This window comes from Lynx rufus, unplaced genomic scaffold, assembly GCF_022079265.1.
Source record: "Lynx rufus isolate CCGP_SWC_20201006 ecotype Redwood Valley unplaced genomic scaffold, mLynRuf1.p SCAF_4, whole genome shotgun sequence".
NCBI classification, from domain to species: domain Eukaryota; kingdom Metazoa; phylum Chordata; class Mammalia; order Carnivora; family Felidae; genus Lynx; species Lynx rufus.
In genome coordinates, this window is record NW_025814856.1 from 168496518 (window position 1) to 168523952 (window position 27435).

At 41.0% G+C, this 27435-nt stretch overlaps 1 protein-coding gene across 3 annotated transcripts in view; it reads right to left on the reverse strand.

The window, feature by feature from the left end:
* LMBR1 (limb development membrane protein 1) overlaps nucleotides 1–27435 on the reverse strand; it is a 149153-nt gene that overhangs the window by 80975 nt on the left and 40743 nt on the right. For all 3 annotated transcript variants that reach the window (XR_006965012.1, XM_047095295.1, XM_047095294.1), the window contains exon 5: nucleotides 7250–7353. Coding sequence is in view for 2 of the 3 variants with exons in the window: in XM_047095295.1 (XP_046951251.1) it covers nucleotides 7250–7353 (104 nt within the window). In the remaining variant the exon portion in view is untranslated. The remainder of the gene's footprint in view (nucleotides 1–7249; nucleotides 7354–27435) is intronic.

Sequence of the window (27435 nt, forward strand, 5' to 3'; positions counted from 1 at the left end):
CTTTCGCGTAGCTGGTACATTTCAGCCCCTGGTGGTCACGGCTGCTCCTCCTGTATCTCAAGTACTTCCCAAATGTCCCAGGTGAGGTCAACAAGCCCCTCGGCAACCCCACAGCGAGGTAGGTACTGCCGGCCCCTTTTACAGACGCAGACACCAAGAAACATGCCCAAAGTCCCAGGTCGGGAAGGAGACGAGACCGGATTTAAGGCAGGTCTTCTAAATGCCAAAGCTCACAATCTGTCCACCATACTCTTACGCAGAGAGAGAGAGAGAATCTAGCCTTGAAGTGGAAATCTCTCCTGTTTTGATAAACGGAGGGAAAGACTGCTGTATAACGGTCCACGTTATCACGCCATCACAAAGTATATGGGAACTGAGTGTACCTCTTAAAAATACAGCTGCTATTTAACAATACCAGATACTGCTACTGAAATTATCATGTAGGTCCCTCCAATACGCAATTGTACTGAGAACGGTGACAAAATCAAGACCGTTTCATGAACTAAATGATTGTTAATTCAAACTCTTCACAAACTCAATTTTTAAAGGAAGTAAGCATATTCTTTTCCTCAAAAGAACACTTTCATGCATCTTTCTCTGACATCCCGTAACCCACGCCTTTTACAGTAGTTTAACAATTCCAAAACGAATCCCAAGGATAACAACGCTACCCGAATCGAATGTTTTAAAAATAATCATTCCTCCCCATGTTGTTTCTATGGGGAAAAATTAGTGCTCCCCAACTGGGGGAGGGCAGAGGAATTCTATTAATAAATTACTGAATGATTTTTTTTCTTGAAGGTGTTGGGAAAATCAAATTAACACATAACAATAGTTAGTGAGATATGAGTCCATTTTCTGTAATAAACACCAAGATCAAAACGCACCCAAGGTAAATTTCCTTGCAAGGTTTCCCAGCAGGAGTCTTCCTTTTTGTATGTGATTTCCTCTCACCCACAAAAACCAGGCCAAAGACGCGCATGTGCCGCTAACACTAAGCAGCACTTCCTTATTCACTCATGTCCAACAATTTATGGATGATCAGTGGCAAAAACGAGCAAAAATAATGAAAGAACGCAATGAAAGCTCTCTGAGACCACGCTGGACTTCCTACTCATTTCTGTGTCTCTTTAAGACGGAGGCCTGAGACAAATTAGCCACTGGGGGGAAAAAGTCATCTGGTCATAAAATACAGTACAAGGTCACTTTTATGTAAGTTTGCCAAAAGGGACATAAACCAGGACAATTTCACACTGTGACACAGGATAGAAACACATGGAACGACCTCGGCCCCTCCTGCACTGTGCTGTCACAGCGCTCAGCTTTATAGGCCTTCCCAGCACCGGCACCCGGCTCTTTGCTGCCACCTGGTCAGTCTAATTAGCTAAGAAAGGAAGTTACCTCAAATTTTGTACTTTTTGCTTTGATTATCAAGCACTCCGTTTGAAGTTATAGGAGTCAACCTCTTAATCCTACAGACCGTGTGCTATGCTCTGGACATTTCGGGATGTCTGGATAGCTTGGGTAATTGGTCAGGATGTTGCTGTCGCTTATGTTAAATTTTATGCCAAGACTTCAAATCAAAGATAGGCATTAAGGTGAGGCACAACGTAAAGTTACTCCCAGAAACATCTTTGGCGTGTGATTTCATCTGCCCCCGATTATATTTTTTCGCTGTCGTTAACCTGTTGAGTTTTCTCCTCATAACCAAAAGTAAGATGTTAAAGCACAACATGAAACAAATATATTCCAAACTCCTATTTAAACGCCGGCCGGAGGGAGGTCAGACCTCCAGAGTTCACCTTGCAGTCGGCAAACATCTTCTGACATCATCCCGGATAATCTAGGGGTCTCTCCGAGGCAGGGCGGGAAGAGAAAAACCACACGGCGGATCTGAGGTGTGAGAGGAAGAGTAGTGCCGGGGCCCCCACACCCTGGACTCTGCCACACGACCGCGGGACCAAGACACAAACCGCGGAGAGACATGTCCACAAAACACAGCGCCCAGCAGACGCACCCTTCTTGTCAGGGCTGAAACCAACAGTCAGACGCAAGCACAGGAAGTCAACACGCACGAACATAGAAAATGTGCAGCACGGTACACACAGGTGACTGCGAATAACACAGATCCGATGAACATTTAAGTGCTAACAGTAAGTTCGAGTTCCAAGATAAAAGTTACCGTCTTACTTAAATTAAAAAATTGCTGTATTAAAGCCATTACGTTCTCCTACCGTCGAGAATGTAAAGAATGGGAATAGCGAGGAGATGGTCCTAATAAAATAGAAACATGCACCACAGTAAGGAGGGAGAAGAAAGGCTTATTTAAGGCCCTTAAAAGGACATGGTCAACCCCCCAGGCCTAAAATGTCCTGTTTGAATTAACATAGTGGTTTAATTAAAAACTAAGTAGAGAATTCTGCTTAATTTGATTTTCAATTCAAGCTCTGCATCCGCCCGTGGCTAGTGGCCAATTTCCGCGTCTCGGCACAATATGCAAGGGGCGGTTTTAAAATCGATTGCCCAGGGGAATCAATGGGAGTACGGTGGAGCCATATGCCGTTCGGGGACTCCACCAGACTTAGACATAGTAAAACAGCACCAGGAGGGTGGCCAAAGGAATAAAAAAGAAATTTAACTTAACCATATTTCAAGTTTGTCATGACTCGAATCACTCTGCTGAATCTACCAATTAGAAGCGTTTTCCAAGCCCTCTTCGATATCCCTTCGGAACGAGCTGCGTCCAGGATAACCAATGAGCACAGAGCTGTAGAGGATACGCACACACACAAAGGAGTACACTTGCTAGCCAGCTGTGTCAAACATGCCAGTGACCGTCTGTGATGCGTTCGCTTCAGTGAGGCAGCAGTTACAGTCTGGGACACAGGCAACAACACCGTGTAAAGAATGACAGGTCTCCACAGACGTTATGTAGAACGTGCACTAGGAAACTCCTGTGATCTCATGTTACAGAAAGGCTTAATAACGAAGGGTTTAAACACATACTGCACACACTGAAGGCTGAACTGTGCAATGCTAATAACCCTTGCAGTTTTCACGCAATTGATTTTTTTAAGTTTGTTTATTTATTTTGACAGGGGAGTGGCAGAGAGGGAGAGAGAAAATACAAAGCACGCTCTGCACTGTCAGCTCGGAGTCTGAGATGGGGCTCGGTCTCATGAACCGTGACATCACAACCTGAGGCCGAAATCAACAGCTAGTTGCCCAACTGACTGAGCCGCCCAGGTGCCCCACATGTAATTGACTGTAAACTGAAAAATACGAATCTTTAAAACAACACAATTACCTTAATTTTAAAGTTTCTAAACAATTCTAATAGAGTCTAGAATGCACCTTATCTTTAAGCAGGTCTGATTTTGCTTTAGTCCAGGCCATTTCAAAATGGGAAAAATAATCTGTAACCTTAAAACCGCCCAAGATCATACGTAAATAATTAAGAGCTGACTGTACCATATTCCATAGAACATTTATTAGTGAAATGCATTAAGCTCTAGAATAATGGCAATAATGGCTAACATATCGTGGGTTATGTGTTTTACATGAATAGTCTCCCCTCATTTAATCCCTTAAATAATACATTCAGGGAACCAGCATTACTATACCCATTTTACAGAAAGAAACCCTGAGGCCTAGAGGAGAAAACCAGCTGAGACAATGAGCCCTAGGGCAAATCTAAATCTGCTCACTTTAGCCCTCTCACCTGCAATCTCTCTTCCACAGGCCCCTTCTCTTCGGTGCACAAAGAGCAGAATTATTCTGTCTCTTCCTCCCCCCAGGCTACACCCCATCTCCCTCCCTTCTCAAACAGCTTTAAAGACCAACTTCTTAATTTGGTTCCTACAACTCCCATTCATGATCCAACTACCCAAGTCAGACAAATGGCACCCAACCATCCGAGCTCTGCCTCCTTGCCCTCCTTTCAAGCCTCTGCTGAGTTTGCTGGTCATGTCGACTGTCCCTTACAGACATCCAGCACATCAGTCCCCGCTGAGATCACAAAACGGAGCTGGTGATCATGAGGGATTCTGAGAAGACTAACGTAGTCAAAGATGCACTTAGAAAAAAATATTCTTTTGAGTGTGTATAGGAGACCAGAAGTAAAAAACTTGGGAGGAAAGAATGCTGTGCAATTGTAGGTGTGAAGTATCTTCAGTTACCTTCTTAATCCTTCCTCAAGCTGCTTCTCCCCTCTGACTTTAGTTTGTGAGAGGGAACAAGAGAACAGTGACATGTCACTGGGGTTTGGTTCCGTTTTTTCTAATTCTAGAGATAGTTGGTAATTCTGCTCCGATAACTTTAGCCACGTCCCTCTTTGAGTTGGTTAGTTCACAGCAAGGGAGGAAGATAATTTGGAGACAAGGGGTCTGTCCACACTACCCACTGTTTTTTAAAATAACCTATGTAATGGAGAACTAGAGTTTTATAGAAAGTATAAATTAGGTAAAGACATCAATAATGCCAAATATGAAAATACATTCAACACTGAGCTTTACCAGTTGTTTTTGGACGTGGCAAGATTACACAGGAGACAGAGATGGGAAGAAAGAACAATCTGCATATTTACAGCAACATCAACAGAGCGAGGTTAATGGCACGCGCCGAAACACTCTGTTACCAGAACGAGGTGCGTGACTGATTCAGTATGGTGACATCTCTACAAAACACAGCGCTTCCCATCGTGTGGTGCGTGTACTCCTTCCCTCAGTGACATATGTTTCAACTCTGACATGTGTATTTGTCTCCATACTTAAATAAAACAGTAGACGCGAACATCTTTTTCAAAATCCTTTGCCAACTCCCTGTCATCTGTAGCACAAAGTGCAAACCAACTGGCAGAGAGAAGAACCGAGCCCCTCAGAACTGGACCCCAACAAGCTTCCGCGCACCCTGATCTCTCCCCGACTCTCCATTCTTGAGCCAAGTGTCCGCATTCCCTCAATTCAGTCACAGTGCGTGCCTCCGCTCAAGCCAGGGGCGCCACATTCCAGCAGCAGCCTGCTCGTCCGTCAAGACTCAGCTCAAGTGCGGGCTGACTCCTCCGCCAAAAGCCTTCCCCAGTTCCCGAGGCGAATGGAGACCCCGCTCCTTTCGGCGCCTCCCCTTGCGGCTGGCGGTCTAAAAGTTCGTGGGGCTGCATCTGTTTGTTTGCACCGTTTCTTCCTCCCTCTGTCTATCCCTTGGAGGCAGAAGCCCTGTCTTTTCGGTCCTGTCCCCGGCAAGGCCCTACAGTAGTAGCACAGTGACTACTGCTCAGTAGGTGCTGAGTAAAACTCTGCTGAATGAAGGAAAAGCCATCAAAAGCTTTGGCTCTAAAATTATACAGAAATTGCTTTCTCAAGTGTCTCAACGACATCACTTCTTCTCGATGTTCATTCCTACCAGCCCTCTTCAACGTAATAGTTTACATTCCGTTCTGATCGCGGTACCTTTACTAAACACGAAATCAACTGTGACTTTGCAGCTTCGAACTATTAAAGTATGGAATAACATCCGGAAAGCAGAAAGGTGCATCCATGAAAATGACACTTTACCGCCTCTCAGTGACTCTTTCCTGGTACCCTTCAACACACAAACCTAAAAAGTGTGGCACTTAAGGTTTAAAATCAGAAGACTCGGGGCGCCTGGGTGGCTCAGTCGGTTAAGCGTTCAACTTCGGCTCAGGTCGTAATCTCGCGGTTCGTGAGTTCAAGCCCCGAGTCGGGCTCTGTGCTGACAGCTCAGAGCCTGGAGCCTGTTTCAGATTCTGTGTCTCCCTCTCTCTCTGCCCCTCCCCCGTTCATGCTCTGTCTCTCTCTGTCTCAAAAATAAATAAACATTAAAAAAATAAAATAAAATAAAATCAGAAGACTCATCAAAATGTTAGACTAAACAGTTTCATTCCTAAGAAACTACAAAAAGTTATATGAAATAAAAAGTAATAAAAATTCAGTTTACGGCTTTCCTTGCCAAATTCATTTAATTGGCGTTATAGTATTGTTCAACAACAAGATGCATAGGCATACTTCCACTTCATCTATCACAGTACAAACAGAACTAACCACTTAAAAAGGCGTAACGTGTCTATAAATAAACTGTAATGCAAGAACTCACTTTTACCAAAAAGTATTAACTATTTGAATCTTTGTATTGTATTCCAAATGTCTATAGCAAAGAACTCCACAAGCTATAAACAGAAATATCATTCTTTCCATTTTAAAGTGTTATTTTCAAAGACAGCTGAAGTTATTACCACCGATACGGTCTCGACTGATTATTTAAGATGCAGTCTCTTGGGGCGCCTGGGGAGCTCAACTGGTCAAGCGTCTGACTCTTGATTTCAGCTCAGGTCATGATCTCACGGTTTTTGAGTTGAAGCCCCGTGTCAGGTTCTGTGCTGACAGTGCGGAGCCCGCTTGGGATTCTCTCTCTCCCCTCTCTTTCTGCCCCTCCCCTGCTTGCTCCCTCTCTCTCTCAAAATAAACGAATAAATTAAAAAAAAAAGATGCAAAGTCTCTTGTTTTGCTCTTTCCTAATCTCTCACATTCACTAAGATCAGTAACTCACAGTCTTGAGAATTTGACTATCTAAAGGAGCATGTTGGATTCTATAGCATGCTACTCTCTGAAAAAAACTGGAAGTGAAATAACTTTTACATCAAGATATGTTTTAAGATCTTAAGATTTCATGTCATTCCTTTTTATTTTTTTTAATGTTTATTTATTTTTGACACAGAGAGAGAGAGAGCATGAACAGGGGGAGGGACAGAGAGAGAGAGGGAGACACAGAATCCAAAGCAGGCTCAGGCTCTGAGCTGTCAGCACAGAGCCCGACGCGGGGCTCGAACTCATAGACCGCGAGATCATGACCTGAGCTGAAGTCGGACGCCCAACGGACTGAGCCCCCCAGGCGTCCCTTATGTCATTTTTAAACTAAATGAGAGCCTAAGAACAGCTATGTTGTCAGCTTTATTCCCTACAAACAAGTATTCTACCACGTTTGCACATACTATAAAAACATCCAAAAGTCAAAAGACAACTTCCTCCCTGTGGACACACAAGATCATTCAATATGCAATATTATTAATTCTATTGTTAGCATTATTAATATTAATAACACATTGCTATTATTACTAATTAAACTTTTTATATTTCAGTCAAATGGTTGTTCAAGCCCACTTTCACAAGTTTAACATGAATGACACATGCTTCTTAATTTGACAGATTTAATTCCAAAACATGATTCACTTTACCTTTTTCAGGCCAGCAAAACCCTCTGATTCCAGGAAGAAAAAGGCAAAGGGCATCAGCACAAATAAACAGAGGTTGGAAAAGAGGGAAGCAAGATTCCACAGACCTATAAAGAGGGAACAAAAAGAAGAAAGATTAGAGACAGGCCTTTAAAAAAAAAATTATTATGCTAAATTATGATATTAGTCAAAGATGCATACTTTTTAATAAAAATAAACATCAACTTGGAGAGTAGCCTAACAAATCACCTACGCTTAGAGATGAGAAAATAATTTCATATTTAAAAACACTTTTTAAATTTTTTTTTTCAACGTTTATTTATTTTTGGGACAGAGAGAGACAGAGCATGAACGGGGGAGGGGCAGAGAGAGAGGGAGACACAGAATCAGAAACAGGCTCCAGGCTCTGAGCCATCAGCCCAGAGCCTGACGCGGGGCTCGAACTCACGGACCGCGAGATCGTGACCTGGCTGAAGTCGGACGCTTAACCGACTGCGCCACCCAGGCGCCCCTAAAAACACTTTTTAATGTTTATTTTTTTGAGAGAGACACAGAACACAAGAGGGGGAAGGGCAGACAGAGAAGGAGACACAGCATCCGAAGCAGGCTCCAGGCTCTGAGCTGTCAGCACAGAGCCCGACGTGGGGCTCCAACTCAACGAACTGCGATCATGACCTGAGCCCAAGTCCGATGCTTAACCAACTGAGCCACCCAGGAGCATCAGTAAATTCATATGTAAAATTCGTGCAACTTTGTAACCTGTACCTACTAGGAGAAGCTAACACAGAAACTAGAAACATTCTTCCTTGTGTCCTAAACAAATTCACTAACAAGATGACAAATGCAGAGATCTAAGGATAGATACAGTCTCTTTAGACACACTGGCACCTGAATATTTATAGGCACTAGTCTACACTGAACACTTAGTAAATGCCAGGTACTCTAGCAGACATTTTACATGCATAATATCATTTAAGTCAAGTCTGATAAAAACCCTAAATTAATAATTAGCATTTGCGGAGCCCTTCTGTGCCAAGCACTATTTTAAGTGATCTACTGGAATTATACAAACTCACGTACCCCTCACGGCAGTACCCCGACAGGACAGAGGCAGAGGCTGGCTAGCTACCTTGCCAAGGTTGCAGAGCCTGCCCCTGGCAGAGCTAATTCCTGGGATTTTTAAAAACCACCACAACACGGGAGTGTTAGTAAGCAATTCTAAGTGGGGAAGAAAATGTAAGAGAGGTAGGCAAGCTCCTATCACTGTTTTCTGTTTTGGCACATTCTGTACTCTTTTTTTTTTTTTCTTTAAGGTTTATTTATTTATCTATTTTGAGAGAGAGACAGAGCGAGAGAGAGAGACAGAGCGAGAGAGAGAGAGAGTAGGGGAGGGGCAGAGAGAGAGGGAGAGAGAGGATCCCAACTTGGGGCTCAATCTCATAACCCTGAGATCATGACCTGAGCTGAAATCAAGAGTCAGATGCTTAACCAACTGAACCACCAGGCACCCCACATTCTGTATTCTTCTACAGTCACAATAAAAAGCTACTGAAACTATAATGAAAACAGATTTAGAAAAAGAAGACTTTAAGTCTGTCTTTGGGATTATACGTGGCCAAATATCTTACACCTTTATACATCTTTTTTAGGTAAAACACTCAAATTTAAAAGTGATTTTCAGGAGCACCTGGCTAGCTCAGTCAGTACAGCATGGGGCTCTTGATCTCAAGCTCGTGAGTTTGAGCCCCACGTTTGGTGCAGAGACTGCTTAAACAAATAAACTTAAAAAAATTTTTTTAATAAAATGGATTTTCAAAATAATGCCTATGGTATTTATAAAATCAAGAGTTAAAGATAAAATTATGCTAAGTATAAACTCAATCTATTGCCTGAAACTCTAATTCAGTGCTCTTGAACATGGGCGACTGATGTTCTTTCAACGACCTCATTTAGAAGGCACTGTCCCAAGCACTGGCAACACAGTAATGAACAAAACACAAACCCTCTGTTTTCACCAAAATATGGTGTGGGCAGGGGCGACTAGGGGGCTCAGGTCGGTGAAGCATCGACTCTTGATTTCAGCTCAGGTCAAGATCTCACGGTGCCTGAGATCAAGCCCCCCACGTTAGGCTCTGTGCTGGCATCGCGGAACCTGCTTGGGATTCTCTCTCTCTTCTCTCTCTTTCCCTCTCCCGCTTGTGCTCCCACACATGCTCACTCTCTCTCAATCTAAATAATCTTTAAAAATATATATATGGTATAGACAGTCTTTTCAGTCTCAGCCATTCTACCAGGTGCACAGCAGTGTCTCCTTACTGCTTTGATTTGCATTTCTCGGGGCACCTGAGTGGCTCAGTTGGTTAAGCGTCCAACTCTTTATTTGGGCTCAGATCATGATCTCACCGTTCATGAGTCAAAGCCCCAAGTCAGGCTCTGCACTGACAGATCCTCTCTCTGCCCTTCCCCAGCTCATGTGTTCTCCCTCTCCCTCTCTCACACAAAATAAATAAACTTTAAAAAAAAATACTTAATTTGCATTTCCCTAATCAATAAATAATGACGTGAACATCTTTATGAACTTATCTGTCACCCATTTCTATCTTCTTTGGTGAAAGTGTCTCTTCAAGTCTGTTGCTTACTGTTTCATTAGATTGTTTGTTTACTTACTATTGAGTTTGGCAAGCTCTTTATATTCTCTGAATACAAGTCCTCTATCAGGCATATAATTTGCCGATATTTTAACCCCATCTGTAGATTGTCTTTTCACCCTATTAAACAAGTATCTTTCAAAGAACAAAATTTCTTTTGACAAAGTCCAATTTATCAACTTTTTCTTTTACAGACCATGCTTTAGACAAGAAATTATGGTCTATCCCAGTCTCATAAAGACTTCCTCCTATGTTTCTTTCTACAGGGGTTACAGTTTTAAGATTTACATTTAGACCTACGATCCCTTTGAATCACTTTTTGTATATGGTGCCAGGTATGGACTGAAGTTCAGTTTTTGTCTATGATCATCCAATTGCTCCAACACCATTTGTAGAAAAGATTACCCTTTTTCCACCAAATCGCCTTTGCACCTTCGTTGGAAGTAAATTGACAATATATGTGTAGATATATTCCTGGATCCTCTATTTCATCAAGTCGATCTATTTATCGTTATGGTGATACCACACCACCTTGATTAATATGGCCTTAAAATAGTCTTCGAGTTGGGTAGTAAGTCTTCCAATTTTGTTATCTTTCAAAGTTGTTTTGGCTATCGTAAGTCCTTTGAATTCCCATCTGAATTTCAGATCAGGTTTTCAATTTCTACCCCCAAAACAGTGGGGGCGGGGGGAGGGGGGAGGGCTGCTAGGATTCTGAATGAGATTGCATTGAATCTACAGACCAATATGGGGAGAAGTGACATCTTAACATTGTCTTCTACTCAATGAACATGATATATCTCTCCATTTATTGTGGTATTCTTTAAGTGTTGTCAGCAGAGTTTTAATAGTGTATAGTATATAGGTCTCACACATCCCTAAATATATCATATTTCTGATGCTACTGTATACAAATGGCACTTGTCTTTTTTAACCAATTTCCAATTATTCATGGTTAGTACATATATAGAAATGCAACTGAGTTTTGTGTATTTATCATGTATCCTGCAACACTGTAAACTCATTGATTCTAATAGCTTTTTAATAATATATTCCATCACAATTTCTATATAGACAACCATCTCATCTGTTAATACAGCTTCACTTTTTCCTTTCCAACATCAATGTCCTTTATTTTCTAAAATTCACCAGAATTCAGAATACTGAATAGAAGTGGTGAGAGGGGATATACTTGCCTTGTTTCTATTCTCAGGGAAACGCATTCAGTTTACTACTAAGCATGATGTTATCTGTAGAGTTTTTACAGATGCTCTTTACTAGGATGAAGAAATTCCCTTTCATGCCTAGTTTGCTGAGATGAGATTTTATCAAAAATGGATGCTGAATTTTGCTCTTCTGCATGTACTGTGGTGACTTTTCTTTTTTAGCGTTGGAATATGGTAAATTACATTGATTTTTCAAGTCATGATGTATTATCCTTTTCATATATTGTCACATTTGAGTTACTAAATTTTGTTTAGAATTTATGCATTTGTGTTCATGAGGGATACTGGTCTGTGGTTTTCTTTTCATGTAATGTCTGTCTGGTTTTGGAATCAGGGTAATGCTGGGCACAATGAATTAGTAAGTACTCCCCCAGTTTCAATTTCCTGAAAGAGTGTGTAGAACTGGTATTGCTTCTTCCTCAAATATTTGGTAGAAGTGACAATTAAGTCTTCTTGGCCTAGAATTTTATTTGTGAGAATGTCTGTAACATTTCTACAATGTCTGAGAGACTTTAGTAATTTCTGCCTTTCAAATTTTTCCATTTCTCTAAGGGGTTGTATTGGCATAAGGTGTTTACAATGTGCACTAATAACCCTTTTAATACCTGTAGAATCCATAGTGATGTCACCTCTCTCATTCTTGATATTGGTAATTGGTGTCTTTTTTTGTTGTTGTTGACCACTCTGGCTACAGCTTTATCAATTTTATTAATCTTCTCACTTTCTCTATATTTTCTCTGTTTTCCATTTCATTGATTTCTACTCTTATCTTTTTTTTTTTTTTTACTTCCAATCTTCTTAATTTGGGATTCATTTCCTCTTCCTGGTTTCTTAAGGTGGAAATTGTGGGCACTGATTTGAGACCTTTTTTCTTTTGTTTCAGGCATTTTAGTACTATAAATTTTCATGTTTTTTTTTTAATTTTTTTTTCAACGTTTATTTATTTTTGGGACAGAGAGAGACAGAGCATGAACGGGGGAGGGGCAGAGAGAGAGGGAGACACAGAATCGGGAACAGGCTCCAGGCTCTGAGCCATCAGCCCAGAGCCTGACGCGGGGCTCGAACTCACGGACCGCGAGATCGTGACCTGGCTGAAGTCGGACGCTTAACCGACTGCGCCACCCAGGCGCCCCTAAATTTTCATGTTTTAAATGCTTATTAGTTCAAAGTACTTTCAAATTTCCCTTTTGATTTCTTCTTTGACCTACTAGTTATTTAGTTAACAAATAATTGAGGGATTGTCTATGTTTCTGTTCCTGGTTTCCCATTTAGTTTCACAGTCATTAGAGAACATATTTTGTATGACTTAAATTCTTCTAAAAGTACTGAGACTAAATAGGCAAAGAATATGGGCTCTCCTGATAAATGTGCCTAGGGTACTTGAAAATAATGTATATTCTACTACTGTTGGGCAGAGAGTTCTATAAATGCAAAATTAGTTAGGCCAAATTAAGAGTGTTATTCAAATTTTCCATCTTGTTAATTTTTTCCTAATTTGTTCTATCAATTATTAAAAAGAGAGTAGCAATAAATCTGAATAATACTGTGATTTTGACTATTAATCCTTTCATTTCTGTAAGCTTTTCCTTCATGCATTTAATAGCTACTTATTAGGTAGATAAATGTTTATTATGTTTTGATAAATGAACTCCCTCATCATGATGAAATGATCTTATTTATGCCTAGCAAAATCGATACCTTTTTCTAATAATAATGTAACTATTCCACCTTTCTTTTTATTACAATTAGGATGGTATACCTTTTTTCTCCTATTGCTCCAAGCCTATTCATGCCTTTATATGAAAACGGGTTTTCTGTAGGCAGCACATACTTGAATCTTTCCTTTTTATTCATTCTGACAATTTCTGCCTTTTTTTTAGATTTATTTATTTTTAAGTAATCTTTACACCCAATGTGGGACTCAAACTCACAACCTTACTTACTTACTTACTTACTTACTTACTTACTTACTTATTTATTTATTTATTTATTTTAAGTAATCTCTACACCCAACGTGGGACTCAAACTCACAACCCTAAAATCAAGAGTCACATGCCCTTCCAGCTGAGCCAACCAGGCACTCCCAGTCTCTGCCCTTTAATTGGAGTGTTTAGACCATTAATGTTTACTGATATGGTCAGGTTTAAGTTTATCAGTTTGCTCTTTGTTTTCCATTTGTCCCATTTACCTTCCCTTTTTCTTCTTTTCCTGCGTGCCTTTGGATTAACTTTTTATGATTCCATTCTTTCTTACAGTTGCTTACTAATTCTATCTCTTTGTTGAGCTATTTTAGGGTTATTTGCAGGTTTATCACATACACCTTACCTCATCACAATCTGCTTTCAAGTGATACACTACTTCATGTACAGAATAACCTTAAAAACAGTGTATTTCCATTTCTTTCCTTCTTCCTTTGTGCTATTGTTGTCATGCATTTTACCTGTGCAGATTATAAAATCACAATACATTACTATTTTTTAAACAACCAATTATCTTTTTAAAAGACTTCTATAATAAAAAGGGGCACTTGAATGGCTCAGTCAGTTGAGCATCCAACTGTAGCTCAGGTCACGATCTCACGGTTCATGAGTTCAAGCCCCACATCAGGCTCACTGATGTCAGCCCGTGAGCACAGAGCCCACTTCAGATTCTCTGTTGCTGTCTCTCTCGGTCCCTCCCCCGTTTACACTCTCTCTCAAAAACTAAATAACACATTTTTTTAAGACATATAATAAAGAAAAACTTTTATATTTTACAACTGCCACTTCTAAAGTGCTCTTCATTCTGCTTTGTAGATTGAGATGTCTATCTCCTACCGATTTGCTTCTGCCTATAGGACTTCCCTTATTTTTTGTAGTATAGGTCTGCTGATGAATTTTTACCTTTTGTGTATCTGACACTGTCTTTACTTGGCCTTTGTTTTGGAAAAATATCTTCACTAGATTGAGAACTAAGTTAGTAGGCTTTTTTTCAGTGAAGATGCTCCACTGTCATCTGGCTTGCATTATTTCTTCCAAGAGATAAGCTGATTCTTACCATTGTTCCTCTGTACTTTCTACGTCTTCCTTTCTGAATGCTTTTAAGATTTTCTCTTTATCACAGGTTTTGACCAATTTGAAGCATCTTGGTATAGTTTTCTTCATCTTTCTTGTGCATAGGGCTAGTTGAGCTTCTTAGATCAAGGGTTATAGTTTCCATCTAATCTTGAAATCTTTCAGTCATTACTTTTTCAAATATTTCTTCTTAATCCTCCCTTCTTTAAGGACATCAATTATATCGGGGTGCCTGGGTGGTTCAGTCGGTTAAGTGCTGGACTTCGGCTCAGGTCATGATCTCACGGTTCATGGGCTCAAGCCCCACGTCAGGCTCTGTGCTGAAAGCTCAGAGTCTGGAGCCTGCTTCAGATTCTGTGTTTCCCTCTCTCTCTCTGCCCCTTCTTGGCTCTCACTCTCTCTCTCAAAAATAAATAAACGCTAAAAAAAATTTTTTTTAAAAGAACATCAATTATATCACTGATACCCTGGTCAGTTTTTCAGTCATTTTTTTCCCCTCTGTGTCTTTCTTTTTTGAACAATTTTCTATGGCTATGTCTTCATGTTCACTAACCTCTTTTGCAATGTTGTCTGGTTTTATTCCATCCAATATATTTTCATGTCACACATTATAGGTTTAATTTCCAGAAGTCTGATTTGATTATTTTTATATATTCCCTGTCTCAATATGGTCCATCTCTCCTCTAGCTTCTGGAACATATGAGACGGGGTTATAAGAAATGCATTACCGTTCTTATCTACCAATTCTGAATCTCTAACAATTGTGTGTGACTTATTTTCTCATCATTATGGGTTGTATTTTTCTGCTTTGTACTCAGCTACAGGCTCAAGGTAGGCAGAGCAACCCCCCAAAGATGTCCACATCTTAATCTCTAAAATCTGTGAATATGTTATAGTCCATGATTTATTAGTTTTCTAGGGCTGCTCTAACAAGGTACCACAAACTGTATAGCCTCTGCCAACAGAAATTTATTTTTTTTTTCCAGAAATTTATTATCTCACAGTTCTGGAGGTTACGAGTCCAAAATCAAGGTATCAGTAGGGCTATATCTCTTCTGAAGGCTCTAGGGAAGAACCTTTCCCTATCTCTTCTGGTAGCTGCATTCCTGGGCTTATATGTAGATGCATCACTCCAATCTCGACCTTCGGCTTCACGTGGCCTTCTTCATGTGTCTGTGCCTCTGTTTTATTTTCTTATAAGGATACTAGTAATTCGATCAGGGCTCACCCTAATCCAGTGTGACCTTATCTTCACTAATTACATCTGCAGACTTTATTTCCAAAGAAGACCACATTCTGAGATCGTAAGTAGACATGATGGGAGAAGAGGGGTGCGCACAGGAGAGGGCCACTATTTGATCCACCATATGTGCCAAAAAGACTGAAGATATATTATTAAGGTTATGGACTTTAATATAGGGAGATAAAGAGAGCATCTCAGATTGGCCAGGTGGGTGCAACCTACCCAACTGGACCATTTAGAAGCAGAGAACTTTCTCGATCTGAAGTCAGAGAGAAGCAGCAGAAGGGTAAATCAGGGAGGAACTCAACCCACCTTTGCTGGAGGTGGGTCACATGGAAAACATAACAGGTGGGCAGCCTCTGGGGCAAAGACCAGCCACCTGGCATGAGATGGAGGGCTTCAGTCTTACAATCACAAAGAACCAAATTCAGCTCATAACCTGAATAAGCCTGGAAGCAAATTGTTCCCCAGAGCCTCCAAAAAGGAATGCAACCTTGTGAAAACCTTCATTTCAGCTTTCTTCCCCCCCCAAAAAAGAACATGAGTTTAATAAGATCTTACTAAGAGAAACGTTGAAACTGAGAATATGATAGCCCATTGAGTCTATCCATCTGTAAAAGATGTCTCTCTCCTTTCTAGTACTCTGCCCAGCAGCCTGCACCCCCAACCCCGCCGCAGCACCTTGGAGCAGCTGCAGGACTCATCTGTCCTAAATCGCTATTCTTCATTGCCTATGTTTTCGTGAACACTTGGTTGTTGCAGGTGAGAGGGTACAGACAGTCCCTCTTACTCCATCTTGGCCAAACTATATTTAGCTTTTAAAGTGTTTCTCTACCAACACTTGAATGCTGATTTTTTAAAATTTTTCTTACTTCACACCTGAGGCTTAGTTTTCGATAAAATACAGGGAAAGTTCTGGGCATAAAACAGCACAGCAGAGCATTCTTTACTGTCTTCATGTATTTGTTAATCTTTAAAAAATTGTTTTTAACCTGTAGTTACCCACTGTTTCCAGTTGATTTCCCAGACACTAACTGATGTCCTTGTGCCTTTTTCAAATTGTTTCAGCACACAACTCAACAACAGAATAAAGCATAAACCTCAATTCCTTTGTCTTGGTTTTCTCTTACAAGATAAAATTGTTCCCTCCTGTGATCTATCCACTCTCTTTACTCTCTTGCCCTAAATTCCTGAAATTTAACTGTTCCTGTATACATTCTACAGTGAGCCTCTAGGATCCTTCACAGAACCATCAAGCTTATTCTTTTTTCTCCTTTTTCTATACCCTTTCCATTATATTCTTTGATACATTTAGAAGGTGTACTCTAATAAAACGATGGTGTCGTAAAAACATATTAAACATAATAATGAAATAATTGCAAAGCCTCATTTTGTTAAGCTCTTATTATGCTATTCAATATCTGTTACCCTCAACTTAGATTCAGAAAGAAAAAAAGACCATCACCTACGAAAAAAAAATGTTTTCTATCTTCTCAAAGAATTGCTTTCAATAAAAAGGACATTTCTTCCTGTTTGTAATGGTCTAAATAAAGAACTCTTTATTTTAACAAAACACTTAAGCAGCATAGACACAACATTTTTAAGATTCTAAAATTAAACTTGATTCAAAATAAGCTGAAGTTTAGAGGCGCCTGGATGGCTCAGTTGGTTAAATATCCAACTTCGGCTCAGGTCATGACCCCACGGCTCATGAGTTCGAGTCCCACATCAGGTTCTGTGCTGACAGCTCAGAGCCTGGAGCCTGCTTCAGATTCTGTGTCTCCCTCTCTCTCTGCTGCTCCCCTGCTCACTCTCAAAATAATAAACGTTAAAAAAATTTTTTTTAATAAAATAAGCAAAAGTTTACTTTTATTTTAATGCACCAAGAATAACAAAGAAATAATTTTGGAGCAAAAAGGAACTTGGAGATCCCCTTGTTCAACCCACCCAGAAACCAAACTCTTTTTTAAAAGAGGTTAAATAAATGCTACACAAATTCCAGAAGTTACAAATGATAGGGGATTAGGTCCAAGATCTCGTCCTCTTTCTGAATTGCTGTATGGTATCTCACACTTTACATTCTGGATGAAAAAGGCACAATATTTTGAATTTTGTAAAAACAGCAATATTGCTGAAATACTGCTGAAAAGAGCAATCAGTTTAATAAGATTTTACTCAAGATTAAACTGAACATATGACAGCCTATTAATTCTATCCATCTGTGTAAAACAAAACATAAGTGAGCTTCTGATCAGTTGGTAAGACATTAAAACAGAATTAAAAACTTCTACATGTGTTTATATGTGTGCACATGTACATCCAAGCCTTTTTAAAAAATATTTACTTTGAGAGGGAGTAAGAGAGAACGTGAGTGGGGAAGTGGCAGAGAGAGAGGGAGACAGAGAACCCCAAGCAGCCTCCACGCTCTGTGCGGGGCCCAGTGCAAGACTTGATCCCATGACCGTGAGGTCACAACTTGAGCTGAAATCAAGAGTTGGAGGCTTAGCCAAATGAAACACCCAGGCGCCCCCACACCCAAGCTCTTATTTATTTATTTATTTACCCACCCACCTACCTGTTTTTTGAGAGAGAGAGAGAGCGTGCATGCATGTGAGCAGGGGAAGGAGCAGAGGGAGACAGACACAGAGAGAGAGAATCCCAAGGAGGCTCCATGCTCGGCACAGAGCCTGATACGGGGCTCAATCCCAAGACCCTGGGACCATGACCCGAACCAATATCAAGGGTCTGACGCTCAGGTGACTGAGCCACCCAGAGGCCCCATTCAAGCCTTCTTAAAACACCAAATACAGAAAGGTTTTAACAAATCCAACTTCAATAAAACACTGAATGCAGTATATGTACTTTGCGTACTATAATATCCTCTGACATAACAAGGCATTCATACTATTCATGATTTAAAAGACTTCTGGGGCGCCTGGCTCCCAACTTGAGCTCAGGTCACGATCTTACGGTTCGTGGGTTCGAGCCCTGTGTCGGGCTCTGTGCTGACAGCTCAGAGCCTGGAGCCTGTTTCAGATTCTGTGTCTCCTTCTCTCTCTGCCCCTCCCTTGCACATGCTCGCTCTCTCGCGGGCGCTCTCTCTCTCTCAAAAATGGATAAACATTAAAACAATTTTTTTACAGACCTTCCCAGTCCCGATGGCAGATGTCTGAGTGAGTGGCACTTTATGTCTAAGTTTGCATCTATCAGCTATATATGACCTGGAAAAAGAACTTCTGCTCTGTTTCCTTGTGTATAAAATAGGCTACAACTTAACTCACAGGGCTCTCCTAAAGAAGACAAATAACATACCAAATACTAAACAAATGTCAGTGCCTCCCCCCACTTGCCCTGTCTCAACATAAAACACAAATGCTCCAAAAAATTGAAAAATTCTAAGGCACGCCAGCAATTTGACCAGATAAAGACAAGACTGTAATGTGAGTTACAGCTAAAATTAGCTCTCACCCCTTTCCCAAAGAATTATTCTCATTAATTATACCCCAAAAAGCTTACAAAACCAAAACCTATATACACATGACATTAAAAATATATAAAAACAAATGACAAAAAAGTAGATACAGAAAATAAACTGTAAAGAAATACACCAAATTATTAACAATGCAAATGTAGTAAAATCAGGGATGATTTTTCTTCCTGCTTTCCTACATCTTCTAAATTTTCCATAAGGAGCACAAAAAGATCCTTAAAAAGAATGAAACATATTTAAACCTCTTTGTGAAACTCAAAATTCTCCAAATCCCTGTTAGGTAACCTTCCAACAAAATGCATAAAGGCAGAGGTGACCAAACTGCACTGAGATGCGGATACGATCTGGGCTCTCAGCCCTGCCTTCCACTCTATTCACTAGCCTCAGTGACTACACAGGTCAAATCCCAGCCTCAGCCAAGTCGCAAATTACCACTTGGAGCTCAAAGCTTTCTCTCAGATAGTCGCACCCATGAATATAAACCCTTGAATGCTTAGAATCCACTATACCTTTCCAATGGCGCGAAAATTTTTACTTAATTTTTGTCGTGTGAAACAATCAACTATCATTCATAGCACAGAATGAGACTTTCTTATTGTTGTTGAGTTATAAACATACATACTTCCAGAATTCATCATTCTGATCACATATGTCCCTTTCATGCAGGGACAACACAAGCTCAAATGTTTCTCTGAAAATCAAAAGTGAAGAAATAAAACTCTGCCTTGGGCAAAAACACAAATCAGAAAAAGTACCTACTCTAACCCACACACTTAAAATGAAGACGGTTGGGGCACCTGGGTGGCCCAGTCAGTTAAGCGTCTGATTCTGGCTCAGGTCATGATCTCACAGTTCTTCGGGTTCTGTTCTCCCTCTCTCTCTGCCCCCCCGCCCCGCTCACGCTTCCTCTCTCCCTCTCTCTCTCTCTCTCTCTCTCTCTCAAAAATAAATAGACATAGGGTCGCCTGGGTGGCGCAGTCGGTTAAGCGTCCGACTTCAGCCAGGTCACGATCTCGCGGTCCGTGAGTTCGAGCCCCGCGTCAGGCTCTGGGCTGATGGCTCAGAGCCTGGAGCCTGTTTCCGATTCTGTGTCTCCCTCTCTCTCTGCCCCTCCCCCGTTCATGCTCTGTCTCTCTCTGTCTCAAAAATAAATAAACGTTGAAAAAAAAAATTTAAAAAAAAAATAAAAAATAAATAGACATTAAAAAATTTTAATGCAGACAGTAACAGAAAGCTAAATAAAGAAATCGCTATAGGGGCGCCTGGGTGGCGCAGTCGGTTAAGCGTCCGACTTCAGCCAGGTCACGATCTCACGGTCCGTGGGTTCGAGCCCCGCGTCGGGCTCTGGGCTGATGGCCCAGAGCCTGGAGCCTGTTTCCGATTCTGTGTCTCCCTCTCTCTCTGCCCCTCCCCTGTTCATGCTCTGTCTCGCTCTGTCCCAAAAATAAAAAAAAATAAAAAAAAAAAACGTTTAAAGAAATCGCTATCAACAGGTATCAACAAGCAGTGGTGTCCACAGAGCGAGCGCAGAAAATGCTGAGTACGATCACAAAGATTCTGAATACCAGCTCTTCAGCTTGACATGAAATTAGATGCCTGCTTTCACGTACCGAACTTTCTATATATGTGACGTGTGTGTGTATGTATGTGTATGTGTGTGTTATTTACATTATATAATATGTACGTTACGCGTTACATACGCATATACATATAATACATATATGTGCATATATCATCTAAACTTTTCCCCCCAACTGCTCTTTTTCCAGGAGCCTCAATATTACCACTAATGGTTTTGACAACCACAATTGTAGAAAGGGATATAAAGTGATACAGAACCACCACAGCTATTTATTTTTGCAAGAAATACTCACTTAACACAAAGAATTTGAAAGGTGATGGTCTTAATCTTAACAGGATAATCACCTACATAGGTAACCATCTTTTATTTATTAACAGTCTAAATAATTAAATGCAAAAAATTAAGTTTATTAACCAGAGTAAATAAGTGTGAAAGCTTCAGACTTAGCTTATTCTAATTTAATTATCAAATCTATAACATAAAATTTAAAGTTAGTATGAGAAGAACATCTAATATGTAGAAAAACAATATATCTAATATACATTCCTAAGTAGTAATTATATTCTTGGCAAGTTTGTAAGACGTAGTAAGTTTCCAGCATTTTACAAACATATATCAGACATATATACATTAATATCCCTTTAGAGTTATTCTATTAACTTTGATAAAACTTTCCTAATTTTAAGTTAGGGCTCATATACATCATATAATTTATTACATGTTATTACATATTCATTTATAAAATAAAAATAAATATTAATCAAAATTCTCTGCTTCAAAAAGCTAAAATTACATGCTTCGATATAATAGTATAGTACAACCCTAAAAATTCAAAAACCTTGTGGTTTGTCTAAATCAGTATTAGTGACAGTGTTTTTGAAAGATGTCCTGTGCCTATTCCCCAAAGAAGTATCTGAACTTAAACAAAGGTTATTTAATGATCCTAGAATAGTCTTTTGGGGTTTGGGGTTTGTTTGGTTTGTTTTGTTTGGAATACTTAGTTTAAAACCAAGCCAAACCAAAGGGAACTGCCAGATTGTCACAGGATGCGTTAACTTCTAGCTCCATCTGCTGGGGTCACAAAATATCCCCAAATCCGACATAATACTATGAAGCAAATGATCTATCACTTTTCATCACACACACCGAAAACTTCATGAATTTAAAACAGAAAATCAATCAGAGTTCAGCCATATTAAATGACAAATCTAAGTTAAAATCAACATTTCAGTAGGACTGAGGACCTACTCCAGCTGTCAAGTTATAAACAAAAAAATCCTACCAAGAAAGCAGAAGCCTTAGGGAAAGACTACCAGGTTGCTTTTGAATAGGAAGTATTGTATAAAGTTCAGAATTAGAACAGCTTCTATTAGAAGAACAAAAAATAAATAAAAACAATTTTAGCAACGAGTTATGAAACTTTTAACCTTAATGTAAGTTTTTTCTTGTAACAGAAAAGCAATACATCTCCATTACAGAAATACTACACAACACAAGCACCAAAACAATGTTTATATCCTCTAATCAATCCTACCACCCAGAGGAAGGCATTTTTCCAACATCTTTCTCTATCAACAAATATTCTTCTACATCATTATCTATAAATAGCAAAAAAAAAAAAAAAAAAAAAAGCACTCCACTGTTCAGATCCACCAAAATTTAATTAAGCAAATCTCTTACTTTGAACGCTTAGATTTTTTTCTTTAATGTTTGCTTTTATTTTTTTGAGAAAGCAAGCCCACACACTCATACAAGCGGGGAAGGGAGAGAAAGAATCCCAAGCACGTTCTGTGCTTATGGGTCGAATCTCACGAACAGTGAGATCATGATCTGAGCCGAAATTGAGTGAGACGCTTAACCGACTGAGCCACCCAGGCACCCCTGCTTTTTAATATTATAAACAATACCTCCATTAATATCCAGTAACAAAACTGATGCATATTATGATAAAAGACTATCAAGACCAATTAACTAGAAGCTATTAGTAACATTTACCTAATAATGGTATATTAAACTTTATTAAGGACTTGAGTTAATATCTATACATAAGTAGATGTAATATTTATCTTCTTTTAAAGTTTGGCTGCTTATAATCTAAAAGTCTGATTTTTTAAAATCTTCTATGGAACTTGAAAATAGATAAAATAAAGATGGATTGTGTATTGTTCCTTCATGATGTCCACAATAGCATATTGTCTATTCCTGTTGAAAAAATCAAAATAAAACACATATACCTTGCAAAGACTAGTCACTTTCATTGTGGTTATCTTTTAACAGACTGAACGTCAACTCGGCAATCATGTTATAAACATGTGTCTCTTTCTGGTGAGTATGGTGAGTATGGTGAGTATGGGCAGCTTAGCAAAAACTGGCCCCACTCGGTGGGGGGGATACCTCAAAATCCAAGAATTATTTCCTGATTTTATGTAAGGCTACAACTTAATTCCATCCTTCACGTACCTTCCAAAGATTGATTCCTGTTTGGTTTTTAATTTTAAACTCACATTACATAAAATTACCATCTTAAAGTGAATAATTCAATGCATGTAGTGTGTTCACAACATTGCGCTACCACTATCCCCCCTCATTCCAGAACATGTCCACCACCCCAAAAGGAAAACCCATTAAGCATCTGTATCAGTTTTCAATCTATGGAACTGAAGGGTTTCACATTTTTCTGCTAAGTTTTTAACAAGACACAAAGTGAATACAAGTAGATACTTTCTTCTGCCCATTTTTCAACCTTTTCCAATTTTAACAATAAAAATGACAATTTTATCTCCCAGGGTGCCTTTGTACATGCCCCCTTTGTACCATCCTACAATAACTATAGTTGCCAGCATGTCATTACCGCACTAAGTGGACAGGACACACCTCACAGAATCCGGGTGACACATGACACCTGACAAAGACCATGGGCCAAAACCGTCAATGACCAGAGGATTACCATCCTGCCTTTTTCCAGCTCCAGTATCATTTTTGCAGATCATATTTTTCAAGGTATTTTAATCATTTTCTCATTGTAGACAGAGATACGTCTTGCTACATGATAGGGATTTAGAACTAAGGTTAGTATTTTATTTATTTTATGTTACTAAATCCGGGCCAAGAGAAGTTAATGGCATTTCAAGATAGTACAGTTAACATGGAACATCTCAAATCTCTGTGTCCACAATCCAGTGTATTTAACTCAAACTAAATGTAGTTATACATACTAAAGCATCATCAATACACCGATTAACCTCCAATCCATATGATTTACACATTAAAAGCAAAAGTGATCAAAACCATCCCTACTGACAATTTTATAGGATAAGCCACTAAATTTCTTTTCAAATTAAGTTCTTTTTTCCCAAGGTGTTCCTAATGAAACAATAAATAACTTTTATTCACGCTGCAATGACTATTGAACATTTTCAGCATGAAAGTCCTGGAGCAGGTGATCCAAATTCACAAAAAGCTTAACAAAAAAAAGAAAGATAACAAGAAAATCTCGTGAATGTTCCAGGATGGTAAATGACTTACAAATGAATATGGACGGTAGAACTGAGCTGGGGTAAAGGAGATCATCAGACCTCTTGAGGACTACTCAACACTGAACCCCAAATGTCACTGTGGTGCACTGTCAGAGCAGGGCTTCTGGGGTCAGCTGGCCAATGAGGGGTTAGCTGAGGTCTCACGTGCCTCACAGGGGCCTCCAAACCCGGTCCACGGTCACATCCCCGGTTCCAGAATGCACAAGGACAGATCTCCCTAACAGCTGACGGAATCCCTACGCTGGCTCCCTGCCCTGTGTCCTAAGGGCTATTATGGTGGGAAACGCCAAGTGGAAGTCCCCAGAACCGCCTCTGACTAGGAAAATAGCAAACCAAAAGCCATACCACATCCCTAAAGGGAATGCAGAGATTAGTGACCCCATGAAGGATCTGAAAGGTGCAGGAGCACTGACTCCCACATCCCCGAGACAGATGGACCTCAGGACAATGACAGTGGGTTACCATGAGCTTCACTAGGTGGCGACTCCAACTGCAGCCACTGTACCAGATTTGGTTTCACTGCTTGAGTAAATCAGCACTTACCCTAGTACCTGGGTACACAGGTACTCAGGGGCACACCAACACTGCAGCCCTACATCACAATTTAATCTGCAGGGATCTTGAGCCCCCACAAAATGTCCCACCGGCCCATTCGAATGATGACATTTTGCGGACTGGATCTGGTGAGCAAGAAGTAGCACCGACTCTAGACTTACTGGTGAGATGTTTTCACGTCGGAGGATGGAAAATAAATCTAAGAATAATTCAGGGGCCTCCTATGTCAGTGAAATTTCTAGGGGTCCAGTGCTGTGGGGCATTTGGAGAGATGTCTTCTCAGGTGAAGAATTCGTTGCTGACTCTGGCTCCTCCTACAACCGGAACAGGCACGATGCTCATGGGCTTCTTTGGACTTTGAAGGTAACGAATCTCTCATTTCAGCGTTTCTCCGGCCCATTTACCAGGGGACACCCAGAGCTGCCAGTTTGCGGTGGGGCCCAGAACGAAAGCAAGTTCTGCAACAAGCACAGGCCGCTGTGCGAGCTGCTCTACTACTCAGGCCATCTGGTCTGTAAATCCACGGGTGCCTGAAGTGTCCGTGGCAGACAGGGATGTTGTTTGGAGCCTTCAACGGGCGCTACAGATGGACCACGGCACGGGCCCTTGGGACTCCGGAGTAAAGCCCTGCCATCCTGCACAGATAACCACTCTCCCTTAAGTAACACATCTTGGCCTGTCACCGGGCCTCAGTGGAGACTGAACACTTGATCACGGGCCTCCAAGCTAACCATGTGGCCTGAACTGTCCCCCGTGAACAAGGCGCTATCTGAGCCAGCGAGCCGTAGCATTGGACAGAGGCAACAGCAGCACTCCATCAGCTAAAGGAAGTGGTATGCACACGATCAGGCCCAAGCGGGTCCCAAAGGCACAAATCAGTTACGTGAACAAGTAACCCAAACGCCCACGGGCCCCACTGCTGCCACACTACTTCTCTCCCCGAACTTGCACCTATGCACTCCTGTAGGGGTGCATGTAGGGGTGTATGTAGGGGAGATCCCTACACTCAGCTGACAAAGGAAGAAAAGACTCAGGCCTGTTCACCCAGAGCGGACGGCTGCAGCACCACAGCTCCTCCCTGGGACATCTCTGAAGGACAGCAGTGAAGGGAAACCCTGCCAACGCATTGCATGTTCAGGTAATGCACTTTGCCTGGGAGGAGAAATGGCCAGACATGTGATTATTACTATTATTCATTATTATTCATTATTATTATTATTATTCATGGGTCATATCCGATGATTTTGTTGGATGGTCTGGGACTAGGAAGAAACACGATTAGAAAACTGGTAACAAGGAAATTTGTGTCCCATGTGATTGCTCACCAAAAGGGGATCATGGCAGAGGCGGAGTTTAATAATCAAGTGGCTAGGATTACCCATCCTGTGGACACCAGTCAGCCTCTTTCCCCAGCCACCCCTGTCACCATCCAATGGGCTCATGAACAGAGTGGCCACGATGGCAGGGGTGGAAGCTAAGCCTGGGCTCTGGATTGTGGCCCCCAGCAAACTGGCCTAATCACTCAGCAGCAAAAACCAACACTGGGAGCTCAATGTGGCACCACATCCAGGGGAGATCAGCCAGCTCTCTGGTGGCAGATTTACTGAAATGGACCACTCCCATCATGGGAAGGGCAGCGTTTTGTCCTTACTGGAACAGACACTCAGACACAGATTTGCCTTGAACACAAAGCTTCTGCCAAAACTACCATCCGTGAACTTCTAGACTGCCCCGTCCACCATCATCACAGGAATGCTTCACAGGAAAAGAAGAGCTATAGTGGACCCATGCCCTTAGAATTCACTGGTCTTAGGGCACCTGGGTGGCTCAGTCGGTTAAGCGTCCGACTTCGGCTCAGGTCATGATCTCGCAGTTCATGAGTTCAAGCCCCGTGTTGGTCTCTGTGCTGACAGCTCAGAGCCTGGAGCCTGCTTTGGATTCTGTGTCTTCCTCTCTCTCTGCTCATTCTTTGTCTCTCTCTGTCTCTCAAAAATAAATGTTAAAAAAAAAAAAAAAAAAAGAATTCACTGGTCTTACATGTTCCCTACCTCCCAAAGCAGCTGGTTTGACAGAAAGGTGGAATGTCCTTCTGAAGACCCAGTTACAGTGCCAGCTAGGTGGCGATGCTTCGCAGGACTAAGGAAAGGTACTCCAGGAGGCTGCAAGTGCCCTGAATCTGTATCCAATATGGTGGTTGGTTCCGAGGCCCAGGAATCAAGGGGGAGAAATAGGAATGGGGGTACTATTATCCCCAGTGCCCACTAGCAAAACTTTTGCTTCCTGTTCCTATAACCTTAGGAACTAGTGCTGCTAGCCTAGACGTCCAAGCTCTAAAGGGAAGAATGTTTCCACCAGAAGACACAACACTGGTCCCGCTGAACTGGAAGTTCAGACTGCTGCCCAGTACTTTGGATCCTCATGCCTCTGAATCAACCAGCAAGGAAGGGAGTTCCCGTGCTGGCTGGGATAACTGGTCCTGACCACCAAGGGGAGACTGGAGCTACCCCACAATGGAGGCGAGGAAGAGTGTGTCTAGAACACAGCAAGTGCTTTAGGGCATCTCTTAGCATTACCACAATTTGGCCCCTTTAATGATTTTTTAGAAGCCAAGAAGCAAGCATGTCCAAGGTTGACAAATCTGCAGCCCCAAGACAATCCAAGGGACTAATAATAAGCACTCCCATGAATGCCATCAACAAGGTTAAAGACAGCTATGAATTTAGAAGAGAAAGATGCATTTAAAGATTTATGAAATTCACAACCTGCAGCAAAGATACAGACCTACCAAAGAATTAGCAGAAACAAAGCCAGGGGTCACAAAACCCTCAAGGAAGATTTCCAGGGCAGACAGCCCAG